The sequence below is a fragment of the Pan troglodytes genome, chromosome X (assembly GCF_028858775.2).
Source record: "Pan troglodytes isolate AG18354 chromosome X, NHGRI_mPanTro3-v2.0_pri, whole genome shotgun sequence".
Lineage (NCBI taxonomy): Eukaryota > Metazoa > Chordata > Mammalia > Primates > Hominidae > Pan > Pan troglodytes.
In genome coordinates this window covers 6,960,226-6,980,752 of record NC_072421.2, presented here as the reverse complement: position 1 = coordinate 6,980,752, position 20,527 = coordinate 6,960,226, and the positions used below count along the sequence as shown (strand labels likewise).

General features: G+C 38.8%; 1 protein-coding gene across 1 annotated transcript; it reads left to right on the top strand.

Annotated features, from left to right (window-relative positions):
• Positions 1 to 2,554: 2,554 nt before the first annotated feature.
• On the top strand, positions 2,555 to 3,408 carry LOC112207788 (variable charge X-linked-like). Its single transcript, NM_001427510.1, has 2 exons — positions 2,555 to 2,689; positions 2,883 to 3,408. The coding sequence occupies exons 1-2, from the start codon at positions 2,588 to 2,590 to the stop codon at positions 3,279 to 3,281; spliced, it is 501 nt and encodes a 166-aa protein (NP_001414439.1). The 5' UTR covers positions 2,555 to 2,587; the 3' UTR covers positions 3,282 to 3,408.
• Positions 3,409 to 20,527: the final 17,119 nt, after the last annotated feature.

The following is a 20,527-nucleotide window of genomic DNA, read 5'->3' as shown; positions in this document are numbered from 1 at the left end:
TTATGCACAATATAGAATATATGTTATGCATAATATAGAATATATGTTATGCATAATATAGAATATATGTTATGCATAATATAGAATATATATTATGTATTATATAGAATATATATTATGTATTATATAGAATATATATTATGTATAATATAGAATATATATTATGTATAATATAGAATATATATTATGTATAATATAGAATATATATTATGTATAATATAGAATATATATTATGTATAATATAGAATATATATTATGTATAATATAGAATATATATTATGTATAATATAGAATATATATTATGTATAATATAGAATATATATTATATTATGTATAATATAGAATATATATTATATTATGTATAATATAGAATATATATTATATTATATATAAGTTGGATGTGGTGCACACACCTGTGGTACCAGCCACTCTGAAGGCTCAGGTGAGAGGATCGCTTGAGCCCAGGAGGTCAAGGTTGCAATGAGCTATGATCGTACCACTGCATTCTGGCTGGGCCAGAGCGACACCTGGTCTCTAAAAATAATATGACTTCAAGTACACAGTTACTCATTTGAGGTAGTAAGGGGTGGCATAAACATCAACTGTTCCATCATTAAGTACATTGTGGCCTCTTTCTTGTCCTTCCACTATAGAGTAAATAGTAATCAGATAACCCAGGATGTACAACAGAACTCAGACATGGACCTCTGCAGTGCTTATTTTGGCTCTGTAACTACTGAAAGAGATCTCAAATAAGGATCTTTTTAGAAACTTAAAGTAGTACTTCATAGTACTTAGTAGTACCAACACACCCTTTGGGTAAAAGGAAAATCCTTTATGAAAATGCAAACTTTAGGAATTAAATGCTCCCCATAGGGACTCACTTATTGCTGTATACATGACTGCAGGCAGAAAAACACAATCTGAATGAACTTGTTTTTTTTCTTAAACTTGGAAAACCTAGAAAAGATGAGTGGTATACAGGGGCCAATTAACATAAATAGCACGAGGAAAAATGAGAGGAAGTCACTCCTCTCCTCCCAATGGGAGTACTGTGTTTTGAAGGATTCATGAATGGAATTTCAGAAACTTGGCAAAAGAATACATTTACTTCACTTACTCCATATATATTCTGAATTTCATATTTACTAAATAAAGTGTTTCCAAATGAACATTTCTTTTTTTACATGTTACATGTAAAATTGTTTTACATGTAAAAACATGTACATCTTTTTAACATGTTACATGCAAAAAATCTTTTTACATGTTGTTATATGTTGTTACATGTGAAAACTGCACATTAAAAAAAGGAAAGGCAGGCGAATTCATCATTCAAGTTTTTAGATGTCCATATAAACTTCCACATAATCCACGAATATTAAACTGGATAAACAAAGCACTCTACATAATTTACCTTGCCACAGATGTGAAATAATTGTAAGCGTACATAAATGTTAACAAAATGCTTTCATTCAATTCTAAGGGGAGGTATCATTGAATGCTGGACCAAAACAAACTAAATAGCATTTTGATGTCTGTGGAAATGACATACCCACAAACCAGTGGCTCAGCATTGATATTAATATATCTTGCTCAGTTGCCTTAATCATTTACAGCAGTATAATTTTTTTAAGAACACAGACAGTAAGGTGCTTTTAATAATTTTGATATGGCCATAGAGTATATCTATTTTTTGAAGTCCTACTTTCATTGGAATTGCCTCTTTATCCTAATGAGTAAATACAAAAGAACGCACAGATAAGATAGCTTTTGTCTTCTTCTTGTTTTCTGAGACAGAGTCTTGCTCTGTCGCCCAGGCTGGAGTGCAGTGGCACAATCTTGGCTTACTGCAACCTCCAACTCCCGGGTTCAAGAGATCCTCCTGCCTCAGCTTCCTGAGTAGCTGGAACTACACGTGCGTGCCACCACGCCCGGGTAATTTTGGTATTTTTAGCAGAGATGGGGTTTCATCATGTTGTTCAGGCTGGTCTCAAACTCCTGACCTCAAGTGATCCACCCACCTTGGTCTCCCAAAGTGCTGGGATTACAAGCGTGAGCCACTGTGCCTGGTCAATTGACGTCTTCATATAGCCCTCCGTCTATCCCAGTTAGCATGGAGGGATTTTAGGTAGGTCATACAGAAACTGGGTAATGATGGCAGGTGTGGAGGAACAGAATGTACCACTGAATGGGAGGTCCGGGGGAAACATATGGCGGAAATATCCTCCCGTGCCACGTGATCTGCCAAAATTGAACATGGGGAGTTTAGGAGGGGCGACATGTCAGTTTGGGAACTATCTTTAGGGGTGCTAACCCAAATCTCCCTTTCTCCAACTAGAGCACTCTGCCTTCCTCATTAGATGTCACCCCCCCCGCCCCCGACTTCATCCGCCATGTCCTGATGGTGCTTTGTGACGTATAAGGCCTGCCTTCCCACCCAGGGCTACCATTGGCTGGGTAGTGGAGTGTTGACCAATCACAGCTCAGGGGCGTGATTGTCTCGTCCTGGGATCGCGAGAGGGGTATATACAGGGAGGCCAGACAGCCTGGAGTTAGTCGACCGTTGCGAGACGTTGAGCTGCGGAAGATGAGTCCAAAGCCGAGAGCCTCGGGACCTCCGGCCAAGGCCGAGGAGGCAGCAAAGAGGAAGGCCTCCTCTCAGCTGAGCCCCAGTGGCCCGAAGAAGAAGGTGAGTGACCCTCCCAAGCTCCTCCTCGTCTTCCCCTCGCCTCCTTCCTCACAAGAAGCCTCTCCTGTCCTCACTTGGCACAACCCCCCAACCCGGTCCCCACCGCTTCTGAGGACACGTCCCTGTTCCCAGCCTCCTCCATCCTCGTCCCTAAACCACAGCCCTTCTGTGATCGTCCCTGTTGTCCTTCCAGACTGCCAAGGTGGCCAAGAAGGGAAAAGCGGTTCGTAGAGGGAGACGCGGGAAGAAAGGGGCTGCGACAAAGATGGCGGCCGTGACGGCACCTGAGGTGGAGAGCGGGCCAGCGGCACCCGGCCCCAGCGACCAGCCCAGCCAGGAGCTCCCTCAGCACGAGCTGCCGCCGGAGGAGCCAGTGAGCGAGGGGAGCCAGCACGACCCCCTGAGTCAGGAGAGCGAGGTGGGGGAACCACTGAGTCAGGAGACCGAGGTGGGGGAACCACTGAGTCAGGAGAGCGAGGTGGGGGAACCACTGAGTCAGGAGACCGAGATGGAAGAACCACTGAGTCAGGAGACCGAGATGGAAGAACCACTGAGTCAGGAGAGCGAGGTGGAAGAACTACCGAGTGTGTAGACGGCCAGCTACTCCCCTATCTCCGAGAGCAGCGACTAAGTTCAGGCCCAGCCGCCAGACCTCAGAGATCTCACCAGCGGGGTGCTTGCCATACTGTTGATAATAAAATGAATGTGTTGCAAATTGATCTGAGTGACTCCGTGTTCTCTGATGGTGGGGAGGGAGGGAGGGAGGGAGGGGGGAAGAGGTGGTGTGTGGGGAGGGAGGGAGGAAGAGGTGGTGTGTGGGGAGGGAGGGAGGGAGGAACAGGTGGTGTGTGGGGAGGGAGGGAGGGAGGAAGGAAGAGGTGGTGTGTGGGGTGGGAGGGAGGAACAGGTGGTGTGTGGGGAGGGAGGAAGAGGAGGTGTGTGGGGAGGGAGGGAGGAAGGAAGAGGTGGTGTGTGGGGAGGGAGGGAGGAAGAGGTGGTGTGTGGGGAGGGAGGGAGGGAGGAACAGGTGGTGTGTGGGGAGGGAGGGAGGGAGGAAGGAAGAGGTGGTGTGTGGGGTGGGAGGGAGGAACAGGTGGTGTGTGGGGAGGGAGGAAGAGGAGGTGTGTGGGGAGGGAGGGAGGAAGGAAGAGGTGGTGTGTGGGGAGGGAGGGAGTGAGGAAGAGGTGGTGTGTGGGGAGGGAGGGAGGAAGAGGTGGTGTGTGGGGAGGGGGGGAGGGAGGAACAGGTGGTGTGTGGGGAGGGAGGGAGGAAGAGGAGATGTATGGGGAGGGAGGGAGGAAGAGGTGGTGTGTGGGGTGGGAGGGAGGGAGGAAGAGGAGGTGTGTGGGGTGGGAGGGAGGAAGAGGAGGTGTGTGGGGTGGGAGGGAGGGAGGAAGAGGTGGTGTGTGGGGAGGGAGGGAGGAAGGAAGAGGTGGTGTGTGGGGAGGGAGGGAGGAAGAGGAGGTGTGTGGGGAGGGAGGGAGGAAGAGGTGGTGTGTGGGGAGGGAGGGAGGGAGAGGTGGTGTGTGGGGAGGGAGGGAGGGAGAGGTGGTGTGTGGGGTGGGAGGGAGGGAGGAAGAGGTGGTGTGTGGGGAGGGAGGGAGGGAGGAAGAGGAGGTGTGTGGGGAGGGAGGGAGGGAGGAAGAGGTGGTGTGTGGGGAGGGAGGGAGGAAGAGGTGGTGTGTGGGGAGGGAGGGAGGAAGAGGTGTGTGGGGAGGGAGAAAGGACAGAAGGAAGGAACAAGTGGTATGTGGGGAGGGAGGGAAGTGGGGTCCCGCGGGGTTGAGGTCACAGGGACAGGTCACAGTTAGCCAGACAGGAGGATAAGGATTGCGTCATGGCTGAGCACTGGAGACAAATTTCCCCTTCACAGGATGACTCCGCTTCTTATGCGGTTTGTTTCTTCATGCAATCTTGCTAGCACATACACCAGGTACCAAGAACTGGATTCTACCTACTTAGGTTTCACTGTCAAAATACCTTTTCGGTTATAGAAACCGATGGAAGAATCCTTTCCATCTCTTTCCTTTCAGCGTCCCCTCCCTACAATCTAATATAATTAAGAAGAAAAATTCAAAGTAGAGAAAAATCTATCTACTTGAAAAAAGCCTTTTTATTTTTGCAACTGAGGAGACAGAAAGTACATTTCATATTTCCATACATTAGAAATACACAGGTCTTTTCTATATCTAGTAGAATTTACTATATACAAATATATGTAAATTTTTATATAAATAAAATATACAACTATATTTACTATAGACAAACATGTTTACATATAATATATATACATATAGACAAAATATGGAATATATATTTATATATAAAATATATAAATATAAATAAATGTAAATATAGATTATACACATTAGAAATACACAACTCTTTTTTGTACATAGTAGAACCTATTATGTATATTTATATATTAATATATCTTATGTTTTTATATTTATAGATTACATATACAAATATATTCTATATATTATATATAAAACATATTAAACATATATTTATATTTATAAATAATATATCAATATAGACATCAAATCTATATATGAAACCTATCTATATAAATACATGAAAATAGATATATAAATATAAATATATATAAAATATATATTCTATATGTGATCATTTATTTTAGAAGGTAAGGTGTTGTGATTGTTGAAGCATCCTTCACAGATAAAAAAAGAAAGGAAATTATCATTTTAAGAAAAATAAAATAAAAATAAAAAATAAATAAAGTACAAAATTCCCAGTTGTCAATAATTACAATGAGAGAATAATATAGAACTTGCTATATATAGAAAGGATGGGTATTTCTAATGTGTATATATGTAATGTACATTTATATATATAATTATATAAATGCACAGATCTTTTCTATATATAGTATAATGCACTGCTGTATTTCTAATGTGTTATATATATTAAACCTATATTTATATATATTTATATAAATACACAGGTTTTATACATATTTATGTAAATGCACAGGTATTTATATAAACATATAAACACACAGGTCTTTTCTATATATAGTAGAATTTTATATAGTAGAATTTATGATACATTTAGAAAAGACCTGTGTATTTCTATATTTATATTTAGAAAAGACCTGTATATTTCTAATGGATATATATATAGTTTGTATTTATATGTATATTTATAGATAAATATATAATCTCTGTATATTTATAGATAAATATATAATCTCTATATATTTATATATCTATTTCTATGTATTTACATTTAGATAGAGATCTATTTCACATATAGATTATATAAATAGTTATATTCTATGTAAATATATAAATACATATATAAATATGTAAATATATTTATATTTATATATAATATATAAATAATATATAAATATGTAATGCATAAAGATAAATATACAATATATAAAATATATATTCTATATGTGATCATTTATTTTAGAAGGTAAGCTGTTGGTATTGTTGAAGCATGCTTCTCAGGCAAAAGGAGAAAGGAAATTATCATTTTAAGAAGAATAAAGTACAAAATTATCACGATTTAATTTCCAGTTGTTAATAATTATGCAGACAGAATAACTCATGTCCTTTAATCTTACAATGAATAGCACGTTAAACTTTTATGTGATTCTGAAAATATGAATTTCCATATAATAAGGGTTTGAGATGTAAAGCACTAACTTTATAGGCAGTTTTCACTTGTTACATACATTGTTCTTATATACCTTTAAAGATGTTAAAATTAATGGTGGCTTTGAAGAGATGGTAGCATCATTTGAGAAACAACAAATGAGTTCTGTTTCATCCTTTCCTTGGTGTGGTCAGGGCTTCACTTCATTAGCTTAGGAAGGGATTTCAGAGCTTTTCATGTTGAACTTGTAGCTGCCTCCTATGGAATCCTACGAAATCTAGGCCACTATACCACAGAAACAGGGCGTTGCCCCATGTCCTGAACACCATCATTTTGTGGTATATTTCTTTTGTATTTCTTATATGGAAATACCATATAAGAATGAGCATGCTTGGTATAACTCAAAGCCTGTTTATTTGCAAGGCTGTATTGACCCTGGACAATAAATATTTGTATGTTACGGATGGGAAACAAGTCCGCATGAAAAGCTCCTGCTGTCTTTTAGGAAAGCGTATTGGCTGTGGTTGTATATCTCTTTCCAAAGGGAAATTGGTGAACTCTCTGCTATAGTTTTTTCCATAATGACAGCATAAAAACTGAAATAAATTTATCTTGTCAGTGGCCACTTTTGGGGTTGGTGTATATTAGGGAGCACTTTTGCAGTGTGTTTCAAAATTACATTCAAGGATTAATTTCATGCACCTTATTTTAATGCCATATTTCCATTCAAGCTCTGCATGTCACAACAGTCTGTGATGATTCTTTTGGCATTGAAATAATTATCCGTGGCACTTAAACCGTGTTTCTTTCATCATTTCATGGCAGTAGGAGCTTCAACTGCTATTTGTTGGGAACCCATCCTGACTAGCTCTTTCACTAGGGCTTCATGTTTTATTGTGATGATTGGCAGACTTGTGTTTCAGACATTTTCAGATTTGGAAAGTTACTATGATTTTGAAATTATAGATGCAAAAATGTCATTGAATTTACTTTCACAAACTTTTAATTCATTATAGACAATAAGAGGTTTAATCAGAAATCAGGCCAAGTGCGGTGGGTCACGCCTGTAATCCCAGCACTTTGGGAGGCCAACGCAGGCAGATCACTTGAGGTCAGGAGCTTGAAAGCAGCCTGCCTAACATGGTGAAACACTGTCTTTACTAAAAATACAAAAATTAGCCAGGCGTGGTGGTGTGCACCTGTAATCCCAGTTACTTGGGAGGCTGAGGCAAGAGAATTGCTTGAGCCCTGGAGGTGGAGGTTGCAGTGAGCAGAGATTGCAAGACTGCACCCACTGCACTCCAGCCTGGGTGACAGAGCAAGACTCCATCTCAAAAAAAAAAAAAAAAAATCAATAATTTAAGTAATCTTTTAATTTGTTGGAGCATTCACAAATACTACATCTTCATTTAAGTCTCTCTTTATTCTACATGTTATACACACAGTTAAATTAGTTAATAAGAGTGTTAAATACTTTCCCTCCTTCTCCAACTACCCACAATCTCAGGCTTAAAATAAACAGTGGAATGAGTAAAGACCCAAAATAATATAACAGCAAAGGTGCAGTTGACTTTTGTAATCAAATGATAAATATCAAAGCTTCCTGACATTTTAGGCAAATCTTCCTGTGTCCCTAAAAGGCAGATCCCTTTGACTGCAGTCATGAACAACAGGTGATCTTGAGATTCTCATCTGTCAAAGACAGTTGGTGGGAGAATTTGAAAACACCTTGTACATATTAAAGAGCTAAGCATGAGATGATGCATACATACATATATCTCTGTCTCATTAGACCGCAGGAAATAGGACACATGGCAGGAAGGCTCACTTCGATTCCCCTTGACCATGCAGCTTCCTCTGCTCCTGACTCCTAAGAACTTTCTGACCTATTGGTCATTCCCAGCTTCAGATCCCCACGCATACAGATTGTTTTTGGCCCAACTTCAGTGATACACAGGACAGAGAATAGCTCTCAAAAAACACTCCGGAATTGAAAAATGACAGGAGAAGCTCAACGCGATGGCTGGGTACCAGAGGGAAGGCCTTCCGCTGTTTTGAACACTGATGCTAAGCTCTAGAATAACTGCAGCTGCAGCCTGTTGGACCTGGGCATGTGTCAGGCAGGGTGTGAAATGCTCTCCATGCACGACCTCATTTCTCCCTCACATTACCCCTATGGATTAATCGGGGCTCTAGAGAGACGCTACCAACATGTTATCAGCAAAGACAGATGAGAGGGGATTTATTAGGGGAATTAGAGGGTGAAAAGTCTCAGGACAAGCTGTCTGCAAGCTGGAGCCCCTGGGATGCCAGGAGTGTGACTCAGTCCACACCCAAAAACCTCAGAACCAGGGAAGTGGATGGTGTAATTCTCAGTATGAAAAGAGCCTGAAGTTCTGATGTCCAAGGGCAGGAAAAGAAGAGTCTCAGCTCCAGGAGAGAAAGGGAGGAAAGTGCCTTTCCTCTGCCCTGTTTCTTCTATCTGGGCCCTCAGAGAATTGAATGGGGCCTGTCTCTATTGAAGGCATCTTCCCCACTCCATCCACCAGCTCACACCATTCTTCCCAGGAATACCTGTGCAGGCTCACCTAGAAACAATGCTTTACCAATTCCTGACGTATTCCTTAAGGCAGTCACGTTGACACCTGAAATTAACCATCACACCCTGTAAAATGAGTAGTGTCCCCACTGGACAAATGAGACAGACAGTTTGGGTACCTTTCTTATACTGCTTATAGGTTATAGAGCCAGGATTAAAACTCAGGTCTGCAAAGATCAAATTCTAAACTCCACCCTCTTAAGGACTGCTGCTCAACACTGTGGAAGCAGTACTGTATTAGACACTGTACAAGGATTGAAGAGGCATTCGAGACACATCCCCTGCTTTAGGGACCACATCCTAGCTTGCATTCATGACAGGAGTCATGCTTCTGTGACTACTATAGACCCCGGAACCAAGTGTGAATTGGCACGCTTTAGGTGTGCATAAGCTCTGCAGAAATCCTAAGAAAGAGCAAGATAATTATAGGCTCAATTCATATAGGGAAGTTTTTATGAAAACAGCTTTTAGCCAATTCCTGAAAGAAAATATTTTTACTGGCAGAAAAATGTTCTGCTGGAGAATAACTAGTTGAAGGGCTTTGGGGGCAAGGGGCTCTGGACACATGTCCACAGAAGTGGGGAAAAAAGACACACAGAATAGAATCAGAATTGGGGACCCTTCAGGAAGAGGAGTAAGGAAAAGTGCTAGCCCAGCAAGCTGATATGTAATTTTGAATCTTAACTAGATTGAGAATTTGGATACAACTCAAAACTAGAAAAGAGTAATTGCACTAAAAAAAATGGTGAAGAGCAGGGTAAAATAAAATAAAAATTCATTAATAATGAATTAAATTATTCATTCAACAAACATTTATTGGGCACCTACCATGTTCCTGGTAGAGGGCTAGATGCTAATCAAAAAGTAATAATCACTGCCATGACTGAGCAATGCCTATGAGTCATCCTTAGAATGGTGCTGGAAGATAGATGGGGCTGTCTTATTCCATCCTGAGTTTACAAGAGATGACCCTGAGGACCAGCCAGGCTAAATAACCTGTTCCAGATCACCTAGTACTTGAACTGAAGCTTGTCTGACTCCAAAGCCCACACATTCTCTGATACGCCATGCAGCCAGAAAAGGGCAGTGAAGTACTAAGGTTTGCTAAGGTGTTGAGTATATGGAATAAGATACTCAGGAGTATTTTTAAACTTGTGGTAAAACACACACGACACGACATATACACTCTTAACAAATGTTGAGGTGCATGGTACAGTATTGTTAACTATATGCCCATTGTCCTACAGTGGATCCTTACAACTTTCTGGGATGGTTAATATTGTCAACTTGATTGGATTGAAAGATGTAAAGTATTGTTCCTGGGTGTGTCTGTGAGGGTGTTGGGAAAGGAGATTAACATTTGAATCAGTGCATTGGGAGAGGCAGACCCACCCTCACTCTGGGTGGGTAACATCAAATCAGCTGCCATTGCGGCTAGAATAAAGCACACAGAAGAAACTGGAAGGAACAGACTGGCTGAGTGTTCCAGCCTTAATCTTTCTCCTGTGCTAGATGCTTCCTGCCCTCGAACGTCAGACTCCAAGTTCTTCAGCTTTTGGACTCTTGGACTTACACCAGTGGTTTGCCAGGGGCTCTTGGGCCTTTGGCCACAAACTGAGGGGTGCACTGTCGGCTTCCCTACTTTTGAGGTTTTGGGACTCGGACTGATCCACCACTGACTTCCTTGCTCCTCAACTTGCAGATGGCCTCTCGTGGGACTTTACCTTGTGATCATGTGAGTCAATTCTCCTTAATAAACTTCCTTTCATATATGCATCTATCCTATTAGTTGTATCCCTCCAGAGAACCCTAATACAGCTTGGTACACCAAGGTTGCTGTGCAGTTCTAGGCATGACATGGGGGGAAATATGTGATGTGGAAGCAGAGAGACCGTCTCCTCTTGTGTATATCTACTAGTTAGGAAGACACATCTCACAAGAGCCTTGCGGAAGACATTCTTCCTCATCTTATTAGCAACAATAAGTTTACTTGCCCAATTCCTGAGCTGGTCACCAGCAGGGGTACAGGGATTGCCTGTGGTTTCATCAGGTATCCCATGGAGATGCACATAGCATCAGCTATTTCATAGATGCTGCGCTGGCTACATGGGGATAAAATCAGAGGATAAGAACATGAACAGAATCACACATCAAAGTGGATGAATCAATGGGGAAATACATCCTGGAAGGCAACTGCTGATGTTCCAATGCATATATCTACAAGGGATTGTTGGTTTTTGTTTTTGTTGCCAACAGAATAAATTTTCTAATGGTATAAGACTATGAATGCCTGCTTTTGTTAACATCAAATTGAGCAAAAGTTTAAAAGGGTTAGGAAAAAATAGCATGATAATGTTTATGCATTCTTTGGATTTTATTGTCACTCTGCTGAACATGACGGAACTCAGTAACAACGGTCCTCTTCATATAGCAAAGTTCTTGCAAGAGGAGGAATGAAAGTAACCAAGCTGAAATAATAGCTGAAGACTTCCCATCCCTAACATGCATTGGACTTTGTAATTTTCTCATAAAAGAAACTGACTCCATTTGAAAAGTCTTTACACAAAATCCTCCCTGTTGCAGCCGTTGTCACCAATGGTCCATTTGAACAAAGACAAAGCAAATAAAGTATCATGAATTCAACTTAATTAGTCTCAGGGCATTTTCTTGGTTTTCTCCATGTAACTTACTAGTACCTCAGAATGTGAACTGGGAGGATCTTTTCTTTTTTCTTTTCTTTTTCCTTCCTTCCTTCCTTCCTTCCTTCCTTCCTTCCTTCCTTCCTTCCTCTTTCTTTCTTCTTTCGTTTTTGAGATACAGTCTTGCTCTGTCACCCAGGCTGGAGTGCAGTGGCACGATCCAGGCTCACTGCAATTTTTTCCTTTCTTTTCTTCTTTTTTCTTTTCCTTTCCTTTCCTTTCCTTTCCTTTCCTTTCCTTTCCTTTCCTTTCTTTTCTTTTCTTTTTCCTTCCTTCCTTCCTTCTTCTTTGTTTTTCAAGATAGATTCTTGGTCTGTCACCCAGGCTGGAGTGCAGTGGCATGATCCTGGCTCACTGCAATTATTTCTTTTCCCTTCCTTCCTTCCTTCCTTCCTTCCTTCCTTCCTTCCTTCCTTCCTTCCTTCTTCTTTGTTTTTTGAGATAGAGTCTTGCTCTGTCACCCAGGCTGGAGTGCAGTGGCACAATCCTGGCTCACTGCAATTTTTTCTTTTCCTTCCTTCCTTCCTTCCTTCCTTCCTTCCTTCCTTCCTTCCTTCCTTCCTTCCTTCCTTCCTTCTTCTTTCCTTCTTGTTTTCTTTTTTTCTTCCTTTCCTCTTTGAGATGGAATCTTGCTCTGTCCCCCAGGCTGGAGGGCAGTAGCGTGATCCTAGTTCACTGCAGCCTAGAACTCCTAGGCTCAAGTGATCCTCCTACCTCAGCCTCCCAAGTAGCTGGGACTTCGGGTGCACACCACCATGCCTGGCTAATTTTTGTATATCTTTGCAGAGAACAAGATCTTGCTGTATTACCAAGCTCATCTTAAACTGAACTCCGGGCCTCAAGAGATCCTCCCAACTTGGCCTCCCAAAGTGCTGGAATTACAGGTGTGAGCCACTTCGCCTGTCCCTGAACTGAGAGTTTTTATACCCATTTGCACTGAAGGATTGAGAAGAAAATTTGAGCATTCCTATACACAAATCAACCAAATGAAATGTGTCAGATTGTAGCACAGTGATGAATGTTTCCAATAAGCCCTAGTAGTATTTTTGGATATACAGCAACTTAAATGGGTTATTCTGAACTAATTAGCAAAGTACCTATAATTCTAGTTTTCAATAAACATAGATTTTCACTAAATTCTTTTCTTTGACTTTACCTACTCATAGACAAAGACGTTCCTTCCTGCAAAATAGCTATTAGACCTCCATGATTCAACAGGAGTGGCAATACTTGGGAGGGAAGCTTCACTCACAATTTTGATAGAATGACCAAGAGAAGTTTCATTTTTATTCCTGTATGTGTAAATTCCTATTTTTATTACTATTTATTTAAATTTTTATTTATGTATTTATCCAATTCCCATCAGGAACTGCTGTTTACTCAATGCCTCCTCAATCCTTTTGCTTCTGTTTCTTCAGTTCTCATCTGGCCTCAATAGGAGCACTATCTGAATTCACTCTGGATTCATGGCCTGTCCTGTAATTTCTGTGTCCTATAAAGAAGGTGTCTTGTGACTGGGTGTAGTGACTCATGCCTGTAATTCCAGCACTTTGGGAGGTTGAGGTGGGCGGATCCCTTGAGGTCAGGAGTTCAAGACCAGCCTGGCCAACATGGTGAAACCCCGTCTCTACCAAAAATACAACAATTAGCCAGGTGTGGTGGTGCCTGCCTGTAATTCCAGCTACTCTGAAGGTTGAGGCACAAGAATTGCTTGAACCCAGGAGGCGGAGGTTGCAGTGAGCCGAGATCACACCACTGCTCTCCAGCCTGGGTGACAGAGTGAGACTCTGTCTCAGAAAAAAAAAAAAAAAAAAGTGTCTTGTGTTGCTTTGGGAAATCTCAATAATCAAATAGCCACTGCATGTCCTTGTATCTAAGAGACCTTCAATGATAAGACACACCCCTGTTGTTGGCCTCTGAAAGAGACTAAGTAAACATCGTCATTTAAACAGATGATACAATATTTTCTTATCGTTTATAATTTGTATTTTATACTTATTCAAACAGCACTTTTTTGTTTATTTAGTTACACCAATTTTGTGTATATATAAAAGAGAAATGAGATTAAAAAATAAATTGGGTAAGGGATCCCTAAAACTTTTTAAAAACTCAAAGCAATCAGAGATTACTCTGAGTTATTGAAGTTTACATTCTTGGACTCTATGGCATAATTTTCCACGTCATTAAATGCACTACTAACATGCCGTTTTTTGCTGTGTTTACCATTTATATGGAACTATAGCATACATACAGACAAGTGCACAAATAATTCATATGCAGCTTGATGAATTATCACAAGAGAACACACCTGTGCATGTACCTCCATCTTTGAAAAATGGTCAAGAATCTGGCAAGCAGATCCTCTCACCACTAACTCCTCTGCTTCCTCTCTACCAGCCTCCCAATTATGACCGCACCACAGACAAGTTCAGTATCTTTTTGATACTCAGTAAATTAAATCATAGAATAATTATTCTTTTGCATCTGGCTTCTTTTGCTTAGTGTTATGGTTTTGAGATTCGCCAATGTTGTGTGTAGTGGTGGTTAGCTCATTTTCATTGCTATGTGATATTCTATTGCATGAAAATACTCATTTATTGATTGATATTACTACTGATGAACACTTGGTATGTTTCTCACTTGGGGATATTGTAAATAATGCTGGTGAGCACAGTTTTGAACATGTCTTTAGGTATATACCTAAAAGTGAATTTGATGTGTCTTGGGGTATGTGTACATTCAACTTTAGTAAATAATGACATAAACTCTTCATAGAGTTTGTATTAATTTACACTTCCACCAACAGTGGAATTCCTATGGAGGTTCTGTATCTGCTCTATCCCATCTGGTAGCCACCAGTCACATATACTTGTTTAGATTTAATTATAATAAAATAAAATTAAATATTAAATATTTAGCTCCTTAGTCCAAGTAGCCAAATTTCAAGGTCTACATGGCCTCATGCAGCTAGTGGCTTCTATATTTAATGGCACAGAATGACCATTTTTGTCATCACAAAATGTTTTATGGGACAGGACTGTTCTAAGTCCTTGCCACACTCAGTATTGTGAATGTCTTTAAATATGGAAATCCAGGTGAGTGTGTGATGGTATCACTTTATGGCTTCATTTGCATTTACCTGGCTGCTAATAAGTTTGAACAACTTTTCATGTTTCCTGCCTGTTTAGGAATTCTCTTTTATACAGTGCCCATGAAAGTCTCTTTCTTTTATTTGTATTTGGTTGTCTTTTATTTCTCTCTGATGGATTTGAAGCCGCCCATTATATATTCTACTATATCAAGCTCTTTTGGGGGCTATAATTGTTGCAAATATCTCCTTTCACTTACAGCTTTCCTTTTCATTCACTTAACTGTGACTGCTTTTATACAGAGGTTGTTTGTTATCAGGCAGCAACAATTTACAATCTTTAACTGTAAGGTTAGTGTTTTTGTGCACAGTTTATAAAAGCTGGTCTACCCCAAGGACATGAGCTCTTTGTTTATTGAGATGGACACATTAATGAGTGCTGTATAAAAAAGAAACCTGTTAGATATTCAGGATAAATAAGAAAAGTAGAAACAAATGGATTTCTGCCAAAAGGAGCTTTCATAACATGGTGCCATGGCCAAAACCGCAGTTACTTTTGCACCAGCCTAACAGACCACTGTGAAGGAGGCAAAATCCTTCCATGAAGATTCTAGAAAGAGTGCCATGGTACAAGTGATCTTTTAAAAAATATCTTATTTTTATCTCAGTCATATCTTTAATATGAGTACTCATGACATCTATTAAAGACCTGATATGATTTTATGATACACTTTTGCATTTTTATGACTAAAATTACATGCATTACTTCTGTGTATAAGTTAATTCTAATTTCATTGACATTATTTTATAGGCACGTGAGACCAGCATATTTACCAGAATTTAATATATGATGAGGCTATCTTTTAATAATAAAAGGGCAAACTAACCATTTGATGGGAAAAAGCAACATCAGCAAAACAGCAATTAGATAACTAGATCCCTGCCTCACATCCAAGAGTAAATACATTTCAAGATGGAAATGCAGGTAAAAAAATAATAATAAATACATTATAAAATATAGATAAACATTGATAGAATTTGGGAATGTAGAAAGATTTTCTAAGCTCGACTCTAAATATAGAAATCAGAAGGAAACCACCTACTTCGGCTACGAGCACACACCCAGTTCTGCCATCCACCTCACCTTCCTCCCACCCCAAACCCCTAATTCCCCCCACACACATAATGGACACCAAGTCATCCTTCAGACAGTAGCTCCAACATCATTTCTTGCCCATATACACCAACTCTATAGATTATAGAATCTCCCCGGGGAAAATTTTGATATCCCTTTATAACATTTATGAAAATTATTAGCTATATATTTATTTCTGTAATTTTAAAAATCTACCTTCCTGTCTCCAACACTTTAAGGCCCTCATGAGAAAGACAAGGTGTATTTTTTATACAATTAATACTCTGGTAATAGTGTCTCTTGCCCATAGACAGGGCTCAACAATATTTTTTTAATGAAAGAGAAAATACTTATAAGTTTTACTATACAAATAAATGCTTCTCTATAACATAAAGGACATGTACAAATATGCAGAGACTAGCTTTTTAAACATGTGGCTTACATGTATTGAACAATTATTATATAAAGAGTTCTTAACATCAATAGAAAAGTATTAATAAAATAAAATGTTGGATAAGGCTATAAAAAACTATTTGCAAATGCATTTATAAGATGCATAAACATATAAAAATGTTTAAAGTCACTGGTAAATAAAAACTGCTAACATTTAAACACTACATAAGTTTTCCATGATGAAACTGAAATATAATGGTAAATCATAGACAAGGTGGGCCAAGATATAGGGAAAAAGATACTCTTGGACACTTTTGATAAATGTGTTTAACATGTATTTATTGTAAGCCATTAGGAAATATATAATAAAGACCTTAAAAAGTCTTAAATGGGTTTCTGTAAACATAATTTTAGGAATTTAACCAGAAAAAAATAGCAGAAGTGGGAAAATCAATAATACGAAGGAATTTTGCAACACCAAAATATCAGAATGAATTTACTCTCCTATGATAGCTATTGATTAATTAGTTATGACACATTTATGTAAGAAAACACTGAGAATGAACACAGATATAATCATTACATGTTGTTTAGTGGCTGGAATAAAAATAGAGCCCTAAATAAGTTTGACAGTTTTTGTCTCTAGTGTGGTAGAATAGTGGGTGATTTTTTTTGAAAATTGGTTAATGGTATTCTCATTTTTCTACAATGAAATTATATATATGCATATATACACATATACATATGTATATATGATTAAGAAAATGTGGCACATATACACCATGGAATACTATGCAGCCATAAAAAAGTTGAGTTCATGTCCTTTGCAGGCACATGGATGAAGCTGGAAACCATCATTCTCAGCAAACTATCACAAGACCAGAAAACCAAACACTGCATGTTCTCACTCATAAGTGGGAGTTGATCAATGAGAACACATTGACACAGAGAGGGGAACATCACACACTGGGGCCTGTTGGGGGGTAGGGGGCTAGGGGAGGGATAACATTAGGAGAAATACCTAATGTAGGTGACAGGTTGATGGGTGCAGCAAACCACCATGGCATGTGTAAACCTATGTAACAAAACTACACATTCTGCACATGTAACCCAGAACTTAAAGTATAATAAAAAATAAATAAATAAAAAACAGCTTTGTTGAGATATAACTCACAGTTTGTACAATGCACCCATTTAAATTGTACAGTCCAACAGCTTTTATTCACAGGGTTGTGCATCCATCACCATGATCCATTTTACAACTTTTTACTGCCCCAGAGAGAACCCAACATCTCTTAGCCATCAACCCCTCAACCCCTCCCCCACCCAAATCTCTCCAAGGCCTGGACAACCAATGGTCTACTTTCTGTCACTATGGATTGGTCCATTAAGGATATTTCAGAAAAATGGAATGATATCATATGTGATCTTCTGCATCTGCCTTCTTCTACTTAACATAACATTTTCAGGTTCATCCATGTTGTAATATGTATCATATATAATACATATGTACAATACATCCATGTTGCATATGTACATATATCATATGTATTCATATTATATATGTGTTACATAATATGAACATAATATATTCATTTCTTTTTAATTTCCAAGTAATATTTGCACGGATATACCACATTTTATTCATCTTTACTGTTTAGGTTTATATCTTTGAAACTTTTAAATATCTGCCTTATATACTCAACGTTATATAACTAAAGTTTCTGTAGATTACTAAATATTCCACGTTTGTATTGATTGCTTTATAATATTTTATTATGTGGTTATGCCCAATATATAAACATTGGGCATATATATTATTTCATAGTATCATTTTTATTAATTGTTACACTTTTATAAACTATACTCACATCCTGTCAAAATAAGTTCCTTCCTTCCATTCTTCTTCCTTTAATTTGTTTAAAAAATTTGCCCTTTTCTGATAAAATTAGAAATATGTTGTCAAGGTCCAATAAAAATCAATATTATATGTTTTCATACAATTTTTTTAATAAATGGCAGTAACATGTAAAATTTTGCTGTGAGGAGCAAAGGCAATATGGATTGGTCTATTCGGGATATTTCAGATAGAGTACAGCAGGATGTTTATAGCAGCTTTCTTCATCATTGCCAAAATTTGGAAGCCACCAAGATGTCCTTCAGCAGGTGAATGGATAAATGTACTGTTGTGCATCCAGACAATGGAATATTACTCAGCACTATAAATAAGTGAGAATCAAGCCACAAAAAGACATGCATATTACCAAGTGAAAGAAGCCAGTCTAAAAAGTCTACATGCTGTATAATTCTAACTATATGACATTCTGGAAAAGACAAAACTGTGGAGATAGTAAAAAGATAGTCAGTGGTTGACAGGAGTATGCAGGAGGGATGGTTTAATAGGTGGAGCAAAGAGGATTTTTAAGGAAAGGAAACTATTCTATGTGATACTATTAGGTTGGTGCAAAAGTATTGCACCAAAGTATTGGCGAAACCCATAATTACTTTTGCACCAACCTAATATAATGATGGATGCGTGTCATTATACATTTGTTCAAGCCTCTAGGATGTATAACACCAAGAGTGAACCCTAATGTGAACTACGGACTTCAGGTGACAATGATGTGTCGATGTAGGTTCATCAGTTGTCACAAATGCACCACTCTAAAAGGGGATGTTGAGAGTGGGGGAGGCTTTGCGTGTGTGGGGGCAGAGGCATATGGATACTCTGTACCTTTTGCTCAATTTTGCTGTGACCCTAAAATCACTTTAAAAAATAAAATATATTAAAACTGTCGAGCCAAACAAGGAAAGGAGGCTCCCAGGAAATGGCAGTGTCATAGTTAATCCAAAATAATAACTGCAAATCATGACTGCTTACATTTTAGAAGGGTGTGGTGGAGGTTGTATGTTCTCAAAGAGGTGGTTTGTTGGTGGAGACAGAGGCTACATGTGAATTGTCTGTATTTTCTCCTCAATTTTACTGTGAAACCAAAACTTCCTTAAAAAATAAGTTCATAAAATAAAAAATTTTTACATAGGAAAATAAATTGTTCTACCAAAAAACACCTACACTTGTATATTTATCATAGCACTATTTACAATAGCAAAATCATGGAGTTCACCAAGGTCCCCATCAACAGTGGATTGGATAAGAAAATGTGCATATACACTGTGGAATAATACACAGCTGTGAAGAAGAATAAATTCGTGTCCTTTGCAGCAACATGGATGCAGCTGGAGACTATTATCCCAAGTGAATTAACGCAGGAGCAAAACCCCCAAATACCTGGGGTTTTGTTGTTGTTGTTGTTGTCCCTGTGTAAATTCACTTAGAATAAGTGAAAACCCAAATACCACATGTTCTCACTTCTAAGTGAGAGCTAAACACTGGGAGTAGATGTACCTACAGATGGGCACAATAGACACTAGGGATTACTAGAGGAGGGAGGGCACAAGGCAGGCAAGGGTTGAAAAACTAACTATCGGGTACTATGTTCAGTACCTGGGTGACAGCACCGACCGTACCTCAAACTTCAGCATCACGTGATATATATCCAGTCATTAAATCTGAATATGTGCCTCCTGAATCTAAAATAAAAGTTGAAAAAAAGTCTTCATGTAGATCAGGCAACATTTTAGATAATCTTTCAAGGCGATTTCATTTGCTGTTACTACGTTAATAAAATCACTTAAAAAAATTTGAGTTTCTTTTGTATGCAGAGATTATCTGTGTGCATCTTGAAATCCAAAAATAAAATATAATGTGAAAATCCTGCTTTGAAATATAGGATTATGAGGAATTAATCTTGCATGCTTTTTTCTTTCCTGAGGGTAAAATGTAGTCATTTAAAATATATGTAAATTGTTTATACTTCTACCCTTTGTGTTCACTGGTAAGGAGGAATAAATAAAAATAACAGATTTGACCAAATCATAGTATTAACTGTATTTTCAGTTAATTTTCTCAGTGAATTGAATCTCATAATGAGATGATGTTTGTGAAGTGGTTTTGAGATTTGGAAAACAATGGAAAAATTTAAGAGTGTTTATTTAGAATGATCCTGCCCCAGTAAATACATTCATGGTACTCTCTGTGCGTCTACACAATCCACTTCACCAGAAATCATTCCAAATAATTTCGAAATTGAAACAGTTCTTCTCTTACTGCAAGAGGAGAAAATAGAATGAGGGAAATTATTTCCCTGAGGACACATACTTAGTGCCGGAACTGATTAAAAATGGAGCCCAGAACCAGGGAAATGAGCAGTCCTGTGGGAAGAGAGAATGTGGC